Source organism: Scyliorhinus torazame, chromosome 11, assembly GCF_047496885.1.
Source record: "Scyliorhinus torazame isolate Kashiwa2021f chromosome 11, sScyTor2.1, whole genome shotgun sequence".
NCBI classification, from domain to species: Eukaryota; Metazoa; Chordata; class Chondrichthyes; order Carcharhiniformes; family Scyliorhinidae; genus Scyliorhinus; species Scyliorhinus torazame.
In genome coordinates, this window is record NC_092717.1 from 32,931,910 (window position 1) to 32,945,974 (window position 14,065).

Consider the following 14,065-nt stretch of genomic DNA (forward strand, 5'->3'; position numbering starts at 1 on the left):
GTTTATATATATCACAAACAATAAGGGACCGAGCACTGATCCCTGAGGCACGCCAGTGGACACTGGCCTCCAGGCACGCAGCCTTCTACTACGACTCTCTGTCTTCTACCACTAAGCCAGTTTTGGATTCAATTTGCCAAGTTACCCTGGATCCCATGTGCTTTTACCTTCTTTATCAGTCTCCTGTGTGGGATCTTGTTGAAGGCTTTGCTGAAATCCATATAAACTATGTCAACTGCATACCCGCATCTTTACACTGGATCACCACCTCGAAAAATGCAATCAAATTTGTTGTACATGACTTCACTCTGACAAAGCCATGCTGACTATCCCTGATCAAACCTTGCCTCTCCGAGTAGAGATTAATTTTCTCCTGCAGAATTTTCTCCAATAGTTTCCTACCACTGACGTGTGACTCACTGGTCTGTAATTCCCTGGTATATCTCTACCACCACATTGGCTGTCCTCCAATCTTCTGGTACCACCCCAGTGGCCATCCCACACAGCTTGGGATACAGCTCCTGTGGACCTGGGGTTTTGTCTACTTTTAAGACCGCCAAAAACGTCCAATACTTCCTCACACCCTATGTCAAACTGTTCAAGAAATTCACAGTCCCTCTCCAGAATTCTGTACCGACATCCTCCTTCGCCCCAGTGAAGACAGATGTGAAGTATTCGTTTAGTACCCTACCAATGTCCTCCGGTTCCATGCACAGATTGTCCCCTTGGTCCCTAATGGACTCTATTCTTTCCTTGGTTATCCTCTTCCCCTTAATATAGTTATAGAATATCTTGGGATTCTCCCTAATCTTACTCGCCAGTGCTCATCATGTCCCCTTCTTTGCTCTCCTAATTGCTTTCTTTTCTAAGTTCTTTCTTATTCCCCACCCCCCCCCGTACTTTCTATACTCCACTAATGCCTCCCCTGATTTGCTCCCTTTGTACCTTTTCTTTCTTATCCACTCCTAAATATTTCTCGACACCCAGAGTTCTTTCGGCTTGTTGCTCCTACATTTCACCCTAAAAGGAACACGTTGGGCCTGTACTCTCCCCATTTCCTTTTTGAACATCTCCCCATTGCTCTTCTGTAGATTTTCCCCAAAGAAGCTGTTCCCAGTTTAGTTTGGCCAGATCCTGCCTTATTCCAATAAAATTTGCCTTCCCCCAATCCAAAACCAATTTTTGCAGATCATCTTTTTCCTTAAGAAACTTAAATCATGCTGTGTTACAGTCGCTATCACTCAAGTACTCCCCCACTGCCACTTCGAATACCTATACGGTTTCATTCCCAGAATTAGATCCAGCATTGTGCCACCCCATGTTGGACCTTCTACATATTGACATAAAAAGCTTTCCCGAATACATTTCAAGAAATCTGCCCCATCTAAACCCTTTACACTGTGGCTAACGCAATTAATGTTGGGGAAGTTGAAATCTCCTAATGTAATCAACCTATTATTATTGTTACACACTTCAGTGAATTGTCTACATATCTGCTCCCCTGCTGCCCGCCGACTGTTCGGGAGCCTAAATACACACCCTGCAATGTGATTTTATTCAAAGCTCTTCCCACAAAGCCTCATTTGAAGACCCTTCCAAGATATCATCCCTCCTTAATGCAGTAACTGACACCTCAATTAATAATGCAACACTTCCTCTTTTACGGCCTCCCGTCTCACCTGAAGATTCCATATCGCAGAATGTTGAGTTGCCAGTCCTGCCTCTCCTCATCCATCTCTGTGTGATTGCAACAACATTACAATTCTACATGTCAATCCATGCCCACAACTCTTCAGTCTTACCTATAGTGCTCCTAGCATTAAAGTAGTGGTCATCCAGCTTCGCCTTACTTCCTTGGAACTCAACATGGCTGAGCTCCCTCTGTCTTGGTTCCTTTACTATCGTATACGCTGAAACAACTCACCATGGCTTCTAGGACCAGCATTTTCCAAACCTAGGACCTTCACTACCTGGAAGAACAGAGCACCAGGCACATGGAAACACCAACTCCAGGACCCCCTTGAGGATACACACCAAGACTAGGTAACATATCGCTGTTCCTTCATTATTGCTGGGTCAAAATCATGAATTTCATACTCCAGACAGCATTGTGGAAATATCTTCACCACTCAGACTGCAGCAGTTCAACAAAGTGGTTAACTACCAGCTCAAGAACAATTAGAGATGGGCAATAAATGCAGAATTGCCAGTGGTGCCCACAACTCATGAATAAATTAGCTAGATCTGCTACACAGAGTAGCAACAGGAATTTGGTGCAGAGGAGGAAGGTGACGTTTAATGCTTTAAATCAAAAGGTAACAGGAAATAAAGAAATAATCAGAGTAACTAAATTTAAAGGGATAAAGTTAAAATTATGTAACGTACAGCGACATTAAAGGGATCAGAATTATACTGAATAAAAACGGATGCATATAAATAATTGAATAATAAATAGTAGGGGAATACTAAACTAAAACTATTATACATTGACCTTTTGGCTAAGATTAAGAGTGAAATCGGGTGTAATGGTGGTTCTTGTCAGCTTGGATCTAGTACGTCTCTTTTGTGGGGGCCATCAATTCTACTCAATTTGAATTTCAATTGGTTTTCAGAGCAAGCAAAGAAATGGATTTAGAACTTGTCCTGTCCACTCTGCGGATTCTAACTCTTAGAATGGGATGAAATTTAAAACATATATATCATATATATGTACCATATGACTTTTAGGTAAAATGATAAGGCAGTTGAGGGCCATTGCCCATTATTCTTATCCTGGAGCAAAACCTCAGAGCCCGGTATGTTTTGTTGATAACCACCCATGTGCCCCTCCAGTTACTTAAACTCAAGGGACAGAATTATTCAGTCATTCCCACCGGTTGTAAATCACCATCAACTTAGGCAGGACCTGAGGATCCGGCAAGTGAATACACAGAAATCATAATCCATGGGGGAATCAATGACATCAGAAGGAAAAGGAATAGGGATCTGCAGCCAGAGTTTCAGGTGTTCAGAAGGAAATTGAAGAGTAGAAACCCCAAAGTAGCAAACTCGGAATTGTTCCCAGTGTCACACACCAATGAGTATAGGAGCTGTAGGAAAAGACAGGTTAACGTGTGACTGGGCAAATGGCGCAGGAGGAAAGACTTCAGTTTCCTGCGGCGTTGGGACCAGAACAAGCTGCACAGGTTGCAGCTCTGATCTGGCACCAATATCATCACAGAAAGCTTCACTTACACTGTAAGTGAGTGTTTAAACTAACTTAGTAGTAGAAAGGGCACCAGGATGAAACAATAGAAAGGAGAAACATATAGGATTTGGAGCGCAAATAGTACTGGAGAAAAGAATAGCCCAGAAATTTGAGGAATCAGAAAGGGCAGACAATGCCCATGAGTGGAAAATGAAGACATCTAAAGTTAGAACTCTCTGGATGACGAAAGATAGAGGTTAAAATGAGACCAAAGGAGGCATATGACCAACTATCAGGTTCATTACGCAACAAAGAACATTGCTCAATGTAGAAAGTGCAAATACAATTCTTACAATAAACATAACATGACACTAAATCAACTCCATTATGTCTAAGGAAAAATAACCCATAAAAGGACACACTATAAAAAAGATGGTCACCACAGAAACAAAATGAGCTGAGTCTGGAGGTGATTGTGACCAGCTGAAAATGTTGTGTTCACTGTGCCAAAACAAGTGTGTTACTCAGTCATGGGCTGTAGTTGTCAAAATCTGTTGTCGACAAGCCACCATACCAGAGGTATCATAGAATTTACAGTGCAGAAGGAGGCCATTTGGGCCATCAGGTCCGCACCAGCTCTTGGAAAGAGCATCTTACCCAAGCCCAAGCCCACACCTCCACCCTATCCCCGCAACCCAGTAACCCCAACCAACCTTTTTGGATACTAACGGCAATTTAGCATGGCCACTCCACCTAACCTGCACATCTTTGGACTGTGGGAAGAAACCAGAGCACCCGGAGGAAACCCACGCAGTTAGGGGGAGAACGTGCAGACTCCGCACAGACAGTGACCCAAGCCGGGAATTGAACCTGGGACCCTGGAGCTGTGAAACTGTGCGACATTAAAAAATACTTTTTCCTTTTATGTGAAGAGATACGTTTTGGGAGGAAGAATGAGGAAGGGCAGCACACACCAAATCGCAAAATTGTAAAGGGAGCACAGGAATAGGAAACTGGGAGTGTGGAAACATAATCTTTGAAGGTAGCAGGACAAGTTGAGATGGTCATTAAAAATATGGAATGCTTGGCTTTATTAATAGTGGGAGGCAGTGGTGTAGTAGTACTGTCGCTGGACTAGTAATCCAGAGACCCACAATCATGCTCTGGGAACCCGGTTTCGAATCCTGCCATGGCAGATGGTGAAATATGAATTCAATAAAAATCTGGAATTAAAAGTCTAAAGGCGACCATGAAACCATTGTCAATTGTCGCAAAAACCCATCTGGTTCGCTAATGTCAGAAGGAAATTGGTCGTCCTTACCTGGTCTGGCCTACATGTGACTCCAGGCCCACAGCTATGTGGTTGACTCTCAAATGCCCTCACGGATGGGCAACAAATGCTGGCCCAGCCAGCGATGCCCACATCCCATGAACAAATTTTTTTAAAGTGCAAAAGCAAAATCTTTATACAGTAAGTCACTGGTTAAATCGGAGTTGGATTAGCTGTTTTGGGATTTAAAGGGAAGACAAGAACTAATAAAAGGATAGGAAGAATTTCGTAGAACGGCACCAGGGTCTTTGGTTTGGGAGAGATTGGAGAAGGTGGTCTTTTTCTCCTTAAGAGCAGACAGAGGGGATTTGCTCGAGTGCTCAAAGCCATAAACAGATTTGACAGAGTAATTAAGAGGAAGCTGTTTCCAGTAGCTGAGGGTCCAGTAACCAGTGGACACAGATATGATTGCCAAAAGAGACACCGAGGCAGCATGACAAAACTCTTTTTTTAAACACAGGAAGACGTTGTGATCTATAGTGCACTACCTGAAAGGGCAATAGGAGGAGGTTCAGAGTCGTAATGCTCAAAAGAGAATTGAATAAATGCCTGAGAAAGGCATTAAAAGTGTACTTAGTAGAATTCCGGTTGCCACCATCATCGTCTGCCACTTTTAACAGCAATCCCCTGTTTTTTTTTATCATTTGAACATCAAAACAGTCAAGGAGTGGTTAGTAGCAAATCCAGCTATCTAGCTGTGATCAAAGGTCCTGCATGGGGCCGAGTTACTATGGTGACTTACAGCTGTGGGTTCTATAAATGAAAGAAAAAGGAATGAAGAGATATTCGCTTCCATGGAATGAGACACAATTCAGATTCCAAGCTCAGGGATCTCAATTTCTGGAACAGAAACTCTAGTGGTACTGACAGGGTGGATGAGGAGAGCAGAGGGATCTCTTGTCGGAGAAACAAGAACTAGAGCTCACTGTTTAAATATAAAGGGTCATTCATTTACGACAGAGATGAGGAGAATTTCTTTCTCTCAGAAGGTTGAGAGTCACTGGAACCCTCTTCCTCAAAAGGCAGTGGAGACAGAGTCGTTGAATATTTTTAAGGTTGAGCTGGATAGATTCTTGATTAACAAGGGGGTGAAAGGTTATCGGGGGTAGGCAGGAATGTGGGGTTGAGGTTACAGTCAGATCAACCATGATCTTATTGGTGGTGCAGGCTTGAGGAGATTCAAGTGGCCCACTCCTGCCCCTAATTCATATGTTCGTAAAAGCCAGTGAACATTTTATTCTGAAATAATAGGCAGAGCTAAAGCTCTAGTAAACTCCACTCTTGAAACAGACAATTGGTTGACTCATTGCAGAATCTAATTGAAAGGATTAGTTATATTTTGGCTGAAAAACAGACAAATGTTAAAATTGGTATAACTGCAGGTTGGATAACGAGGTGAATTTGACACCAGAACACCTCAGCTTGGCAAAGGGAATGAATTAAATCAAGCTCCCCTACTTCCCTTTTAGCTGGCCTCAAATAGTGTTAGCAGTTGCACCAAAACAGAAGAGCCAGGTTAGAGTGGTAGCAAGTGATCATCAGTCATGTTTGTAGAAGGTGACATAGATCAACGTGAACTAATGCCCAACTTATCATCTGGGGTTCATCTGTGGTCAAGATTGATGCAGGTTTATAATGACCTCAGTTTTCCTGCTGAAACAAACTAAATGACTAATTTCCAAAAATAATTGATGTCCAAAGTGTTCCTTTTTCATATGGGAACGTATCAAACATCTGCTCCCCAAAAATGTATTAATAATAATAATCGCTTATTGTCACAAGTAGGCTTCAATGAAGTTACTGTGAAAAGCCCCAAGTCGCAGAGAGGTGACTCTCTTCATATATTCTCTTCAGTACCTGGTGCTGGAACAATGGTATCTGGGAGGTATTTAGAATGTAGAATAAATTTGATAACATCAGGATTTCAACCATTTAATCTCTTCTTCTTCTTCAACAGTCCCTCTGAGTCTAGGATGACTTGCTTCCACACTACAAATGAGTTCTCAGGTGTCCGAAGAGTCCAATGTGTGACCTCTAGTCTCTGTCCCAAGTGGGACAGACAGTGGGTGGAGGAGCAGGTGGGTGGGGTGCCCGGGGTGCCACTCTCTCTTTTTGCTGTCGACTCTTGGCTTCAGCTTGCTCTCAACAATGAAACTCGAGGTGTTCAGCTCCTCCCTGGAAGCTTTTCCGTCACTGTGGGTGGTACTGCGCCAGGGATTCCCAGGTGTCAGCACTTTTTCGAGGCGGCTCTGATGGTGCCCTTGAAGCACTTCCACTGCCCTCCTGGGGCTCACTTTAGCCGGGTGGAAGCTCCAAGTATAACGCTTGTTTCGGGAGACTCATGTCAGGCATGTAGACGATGTGGTCTGCCCAGCGGAGCTGATCAAGCTTGGTCAATGCTTTGATGTTGGGGATGTTGGACTGAATGAGATGTTGGTGTGCTCAGCTTGTCAATAGATTTGCAGGATCTTGCGGAGACAGCGCTGGTGGTACTTTTCCAGGGTTTTAAGGTGCCTGCTATACGTACATAATCCACTGAGCCATATAGAAGGGCGCATATAGTACTGCTCTGTACACCATTAACTTGGTGACGGCCTGAGGCCAGTGTCTTGAAACACTCTCTTCCTCTATCAACACAGAAGCTAACGTCCCTACAATATAATTCCATTTCTGTAATAAATTGATGAAGGATACGCTAATACTGCAAATCATATCTGGCTAGGATTTTGCATGACATCAAATATTCCCATTCCAATAAATTAATTTTAATCGCTGTGGAAAAGATCTAATTATTCTTTGCGATGAGCTGTATCCTTAACCCTGTATGACACTGCTGTTTGATGATTGCAGTGAGAGTTCTATCACTTCCATTACTTCTCAGTTTATTAGATTTATTATTAGATTTCAATGTTCAATAAAGAATTGATGGGCCAACAGGTAACCTTGAATCTTATTCTTATATCACAGCTTTCTTTTAGAGATAAAACTTGAAAGTTGATTTAAAATTGGACAAATTAAATTTTTCGAGCATCGTCCCAAAAATCATTTTAAAAAACCTTCAAGTTAGGACTCAATTATCCTTGTAGGTTTTTCCTACAAATAAATTCGGAAATATTTAAATCCACGTTGATAGGGTTTCATGAAGTAAGGTGGGAGGAAGCTTGTGTGGAGCAGAAACACCAGCTGGTCAAGTTGGGTTGAAAGGTCCATTCCTGTGCTGTACATTCTAGGTAACTATCTGCTGACAAGACAAGTTAATATCTACAATTGGGAAACACTTGAGAAATTTTACCCCTCGCTGTATTAACCTCCTATGTTTCCCCTTTTAGCAGCGAAGACGCCCGGCAGGTCATTTGTTCCTCCGATTAATGTAACCCCACATCTGACTATTTGGAAAAGTTTTGAAGGCCCCCTTATCTTGTGGAAAGCATTTGACAATATAATAGAACCTTGCTCAGATAGCTTGATTGCAAAGTCAGCACGTAGCTTCTTGTGCTAGCCGATATCTTACAACTCAACGGTGCAACATGTTGGGAGAACAAGAGTTATCACAGCTCATCCACACAAGGGATTTGCTGGTAACTCAATTTCTCCTTTCCTATAGTTAAGACATTTTGTAGGTTATATAAAAAAAGCATGGATATGATACCCTGACAAAGTGGGTTAATTCCCAAAAAGTAACATACAGCATCTGCTGCATTGAGATTATCTGGTGTGAATTTGAATTCTAATTCTTTTAATTTTTCTCCCACCAGTAAACCACAAAATTTGATTTGTTCATCATTGTGACTCATTACTGACTTCATGAAACCACAGTAAAGGGCAACACGGTAGCATGGCAGCACAGTGGTTAGCACTGTTGTTTCCAGCGCCATGGTCCCTGGTTCGATTCCTGGCTGGGTGACTGCCTCTGCGGAGTCTGCACGTTCTCCCAGTGTCTGCGCGGGTTTCCTCTGGGCGCTCTGGGTTCCTCCTACAAGTCCGGAAAGACGTGCTTGTTAGGTGAATTGGGCATTCCGAATTTTCCCTCAGTGGACCCAAACAGACGCTGGTGTGTGACGACGAGGGGATTTTCACAGTACTTCATTGCAGTGTTAATGTAAGCCTACTTGTGACACTCAAATGAGATTATTATTATAAAAAATGAGAAAGGATTCAAATCTTACTTACCCTCAGGGCACTTCACCGTACTTTTAGGTAGAACTTACAGCACTGAAACATTTGACTCTACAGTGCTTGTACGCCATACAAGCCTCCTCCCAGATTACTTCATCTTACTCCATCAACATTTCTTTTAGTGAAGTTACTGGTGTACCATAGAAAAACGGTGGTTTTTAGTGCACAGCAAGAGTTCACAAGCAACATTGACCAAATGGCCTGTTTTTGTGATTTTCATTGGGGGATAAATACTTTCCAAACCATTGCAATATCTTCTGTGGTCTTTTTTGACTAGTACCATGGGATCAGTAAGGGCCGATTAATTTGTTGCGTGTTTGTGGGACCTTGCTGTGGACATATTGGCTGCTGAATGTCCCTACAATACAACTGACCATGTTTTAAAGGTTATTCATTGGCTGTGAAGTGCTCTCGGTATATCCCAAGGACATGAAACGTGCGATATAATAAATGCAACTTCCTGTTAGGAAACTTAATTACTGCATTCCAGTTCAATACAAAAGAGCAATTTGCTTTAAAATAAATTAGAATATGCTTACAAATGCAATTTGCTCATAAAAAGTCGAAGAGATGCACGAATCCTTGCTGTGCGCGATAGACTGCCAGCAGTAGCTTCATTGCACGGCTCACTCAGTGCAAGGATGCAGCTTCCTAGTAGATCTTCTGTAGTTGCAAAGCCCTAGGAAAACCGGAGAACAGGTGTGGGAGGACTTCAAAACTGTAACAATCACCATTTGTGACTCAAACACAGATACTCAATAAACACGTGGGCTTAAGTGTGACATTTAATCAGCAGCTTTTCAATGATGTAGCTCACCCTGATGAACGCTCAATGTGTAGGCTTTCATGGGAGCACAGGGAAACAGTCTCAAATTACATATCAAGATACAATAATTAACGAAGGAGCTGATCTGCTAAACCACCTCCCTCTACGGTCAAAGCATTCAAACTTTGAGTGATTGCACCAAGAGGAAAGTGGTAAGATTCAAGAGTAAAAGTCAATGAAGTCAATGAGTCATACTGTAGAAAGCTATTTTTATTAACTACTGTCAAAGTTCATTTCACTGACAATAGAGAAAAGGAAAAATACTTTACAAGCGTACCTTAATAAAATTCAGAGCTGGGGGGGGGGGGGGGGTGGTCAGAAAAGTGAGGTCTCATGGGATTAAGGAGAAGGTGGCAGGTTGAGTCCAAACTAGGCTCAGTGAGAGGAAACCAAGGGTAAACAAAGGGTTGATGGATGTTTTTGTGAATGGAAAATGGTTTCCAATGGTGTTCCACAGAGCTCAGGTTTGGGGTCCTTGCTGTTTGTTGTATATATTTATTACTTAAGTCTCAAACGTGGAAGGCGTGATTGGAAATTTGCAATTTACACAAAAAATGGCGTGTAGTTGACAGTGGAAAGGATAGCTGCCGACTCCAGAATTATATCAATGATTTGGTGGAGTGGGTAGTGAAGTAGCAAATGGAATTCAATCTGGTAAAATGTGAGGTAATGCACAATGTGGAGGTCAATCAAAGCAAGGGAATACTCAATAAACGGGAAGATATTGAGAGGGGTGGAGGAAGTGAGACACTTTGGAGTGAACATCCATAGGTCCTTGAAGGTGGCAGGACAGGTGGGATAGGTGGCCAAGAAAGCATATGGAATGTTTTCCTTTATTGGGTGGGGTATTGAATACAAAAGCAGGGGTGTAATGATGGAACTTCAAAAATTCTGGTTAGGCCACAGTTGGAATTATTCGCACAGTTCTGGTCACCACATTCCAGGAAGGACACAATTGCTCTGGAGAGAGTGCAGAGATTTACAAGAATGTTGCCAGGGCTTGGAAATTGCATTTTTTGAGAGATTGGATAAGCTATGGATGTTTTCCTTAAAAGAGAGGAGGCTGCGCAGTGGTTAGCACTGGGACTACAGCACTGAGGACCCGGGTTCGAATCCCGGCCCTGGGTCACTGTCCGCGTGGAGTTTGCACATTCTCCCCTTGTCTGCGTGGGTTTCACCCCCACAACCCAAAGATGTGCAGGTTAGGTGGATTGGCCACGCTAAATTGCCCCTCAATTGGAAAAAAAAAATAATTGGGTACTCTAAATTTATTTTAAAAAAAGATAGGAGGCTAAAAGATGACGTAATTAAGATGTACAAAATTATGGGGAGCCGAGACAGGGTAGCCAGGAGAAACTTGTTTCTCCTAGCTGAGGGGTCAATTACCATGGGGCACAGATTTACAGGTAATTTGTAGAAAGATTCAAGAGGACATGAGAAAAAACATTTTCACCCAGAGGGTGGTGGGCATCTGAACATCACAACCTAAGTTAGTGATTGGGGTGCCGCGCACAGTTCATAGTTCATTTAAAATAGGTACCTAGATCTATATCTGAGGAGCTTTGACCTGCAATGCAACGGAATAAGTGCTGGAAAGTGGAATTAAAATGAGTGGCTAGTTACTTTTTTCTTCTTTTTGGCCTCTTTCTGCAGCATAAGTTTTCTATTATTCTATGGGTGTGGGAGATCAGGTGGATTTAATACAGATCGTAAAAACAATCATGGAGAAAATAATGGGACTGAAGATGGACAAATCATCAGGGCCCGATAACTTCAACAAGAGTGTCAAAAAAGGTGAGGGAAATTTGGATGAATTAATTTTCCAAAGCTCCATGGACTCAGAAGCTGTTATTGTGAGACTAGAAAATAACAAATCATCATTCCAGTACTGAAAAAGAAAGGGGAGAAAGGGTAACTACAGATTTGCCAGTGTAACATAATTTGCGTGGAAATTACTGGACTGAGCATCTGGACGGGTATGAGCTGATCAATGAGCCAGTATAGATTTCCTGTGACTGGGAGGTAAACTTGTGATATGAACTGGTAATTAGTTGAGGGTGGCAGAGAGAAGTGTTAAGGGTTTGTTTTCTGGCTGGTGAAAATGTGACAGGTGGTAATCGGCAGCTATCTATCTGTACAGAGGCCCCAGCTTTTAATTATATCTACTAATAACTTTGATAAGAAAGTGATAGTTGCTCATCAAAGTTTGTAGGTGATACCAGGTTAACTTTTTTGTGTAGGGGGCAGCACGGTGGTCCAGTGGTTAGCACTGCTGCCGCACGGCGCCGAGGTCCCAGGTTCGATCCTGGCTCTGGGTCACTGTCCGTGTGGAGTTTGCCATATTCTCCCCATGTTTGCATGGGTTTCGCCCCCACAACCCAAAGATGTGCAGGGTAGGTGGATTGAACACGCTAAATTGCCCCTTAATTGGAACAAAAATGAATTGGGTTCTCTAAATTTATTTTTAAAAACGTTTTTGTGTAAATAGGAAGAAAACTACAAACAGACATACTGACTAAGTGAGTGGACAAAACAGTAGCACATGGAAGCAAGTGTGTGGATGTTAAGTCATCCACTTTGGATCGAAGAAAGAGAAATTAAAATATTTTCTCAAGCGTGAGAGACTATGAGCTGTGGAGAAGTAAAAGGATTAAAGTGTACATGTACACACACCAGTCATACACATGCACAAAAGAAAATCAAACAATCTAATGGAATGTTGGTTTTTAATGCAAGTACCAAAGTGAGGAAATTAGAGCGCTACTGTACAAAGTACCTTAAACAGAGTTTAGGTCAGTTGGGGAATTTTGCACACTACAGATAGTGAAGAACGGAATTATTTTTCCCAAAAGGTGCACGCTGGGTCAATTGAAATTTTCATGATGGATTTGGATAAAACTTGTGTTAGGCAGTGGTATGATGGGACGTGCAGTAAAAGCAGGTAAGCGGAATTAATCTGAATGAATGACACAGCAGGTGAGGGGGGCTGAATGGTCTACTTCTGTCCTACTAAAGTGGTAATCAAAGTAATTCAGATGGGACTTCGCATATGACAACAAACATACATCAATAAAAGGGACAAAGAATAACAATTAAAACACAATGAGAGCATCTGTTAAAAATTGTCTTCTTGCACCATAATCATTTCAAGTCCAACAAATGTACTAATAGTGGCCTGTTTCACATGCATGCAAGGTGCATGATCAACCTGCATTTTCCAAAAGTTCAGGTTAACAACGTCACTAATGTACAATTTTCAGCAGAGATATTAATTACAACTATTCATTTCAAATCTTGGTGCCATTTACGAGCAACAGATGAGATGGAAGGGAATAAAGAGGAGAAAAATCACAAGACCACAGTTTAAATGTCACTGAAATGGTATTAATTATTCTGGACTGAATTTTAACAATCTGACAAGTGCAGAATAAAACACAAATAGATAACATCAGAAACACTCAGCAATTTAGGCAGCATTTGTAAAGAAAAAAATGGATTTGCTGTGTTGTCTATAGATTTCCAGCATTTTGTATGAACGTTATAATTGTGTTCAACTCCATTCTCTCTCTGAACCCAATAACTCTGGCATTTCAGAAAGCTCATCCAAGGCATTTTGCCTGATAACTAAAGTTCATCGTGAAAATCTGCAGTTTATAATATAACCTCTTGTTTGCCACATATTGGCCAGTTTGCGACAGACTATTTGCTTCACCTTGGCCAGAGGATGGGCCAGATAAAAAGAAACCTTCTTGGAACTGCTGTCCCTTACTCACTGATGCACAAATTGAATGTGAAGCAACAATCAGAAGACAAAGCATTGTCATAAAGCATATTCACTGCAACATGGCATAAATTAATTTTTGCTGCAAAGGAATGCCACTATAAAACGGTCAACTCTTACAGCAGTGTGCGCTGAAACTATGCTGATGATACTGGACCTGTGACAAAATTAAACATTATAATTCTAATGTTAATGAAACTAATTTCTTATTCTACAGCCTGAGTTTAAAGAGTGTGTACTTAATTCCCCTATCAAAGGTGAATAACTTGCATGTGATGTTTGAAGTAAAGCAGGAAACAGTGAACAGCATTCTTTGTTTGTTCCTCGAGTTTCACAATATCCACCCGGTTATTGGGACAAATAAACAAACACTAGTTCACTGCCAATAAACTTCGTATCTCAATTAAAACTGAACCAAAGTGATATATTTTCTGCAAAAGTCTCAAGGTAGAACAAAAGCTGCTTCACAATCAGTTAAACTTACCTGCAGAACTGGAATCACAGGATATAAAGCTTCAATAAACTTATTCCAGCTTAAAGTGCTCATGACCAAGCGGCTCTGCATTAAGTATGTGAGGATTTCTTTTGCTGCACTGTTAACCTACACGGCAATAGAAGAGTTGTTGAATGTAATTTTTTTTAAATCCACACATTCGCAGAAAATGAATCAAGAAATCCAGCATACAGCAAGAACAAAAAGGTAGTTTTTAAGAAACCTTTTGAGGGCAAGATATAACAACTGAAGGGATTGAAAGTCGAAATTCC

The 14,065-nt window shown here is 41.7% G+C and overlaps 1 protein-coding gene across 4 annotated transcripts in view; it reads right to left on the minus strand.

The window, feature by feature from the left end:
• The window catches only part of rttn (rotatin), a 294,394-nt gene that overhangs the window by 168,289 nt on the left and 112,040 nt on the right, over positions 1-14,065 (minus strand). For all 4 annotated transcript variants that reach the window (XM_072467133.1, XM_072467134.1, XM_072467132.1 and 1 more), the window contains exons 16-17: positions 13,785-13,901; positions 9,233-9,372 (exon numbers count right to left, since the gene is read on the minus strand). In XM_072467133.1, the coding sequence (XP_072323234.1) occupies positions 9,233-9,372; positions 13,785-13,901 (257 nt within the window). The remainder of the gene's footprint in view (positions 1-9,232; positions 9,373-13,784; positions 13,902-14,065) is intronic.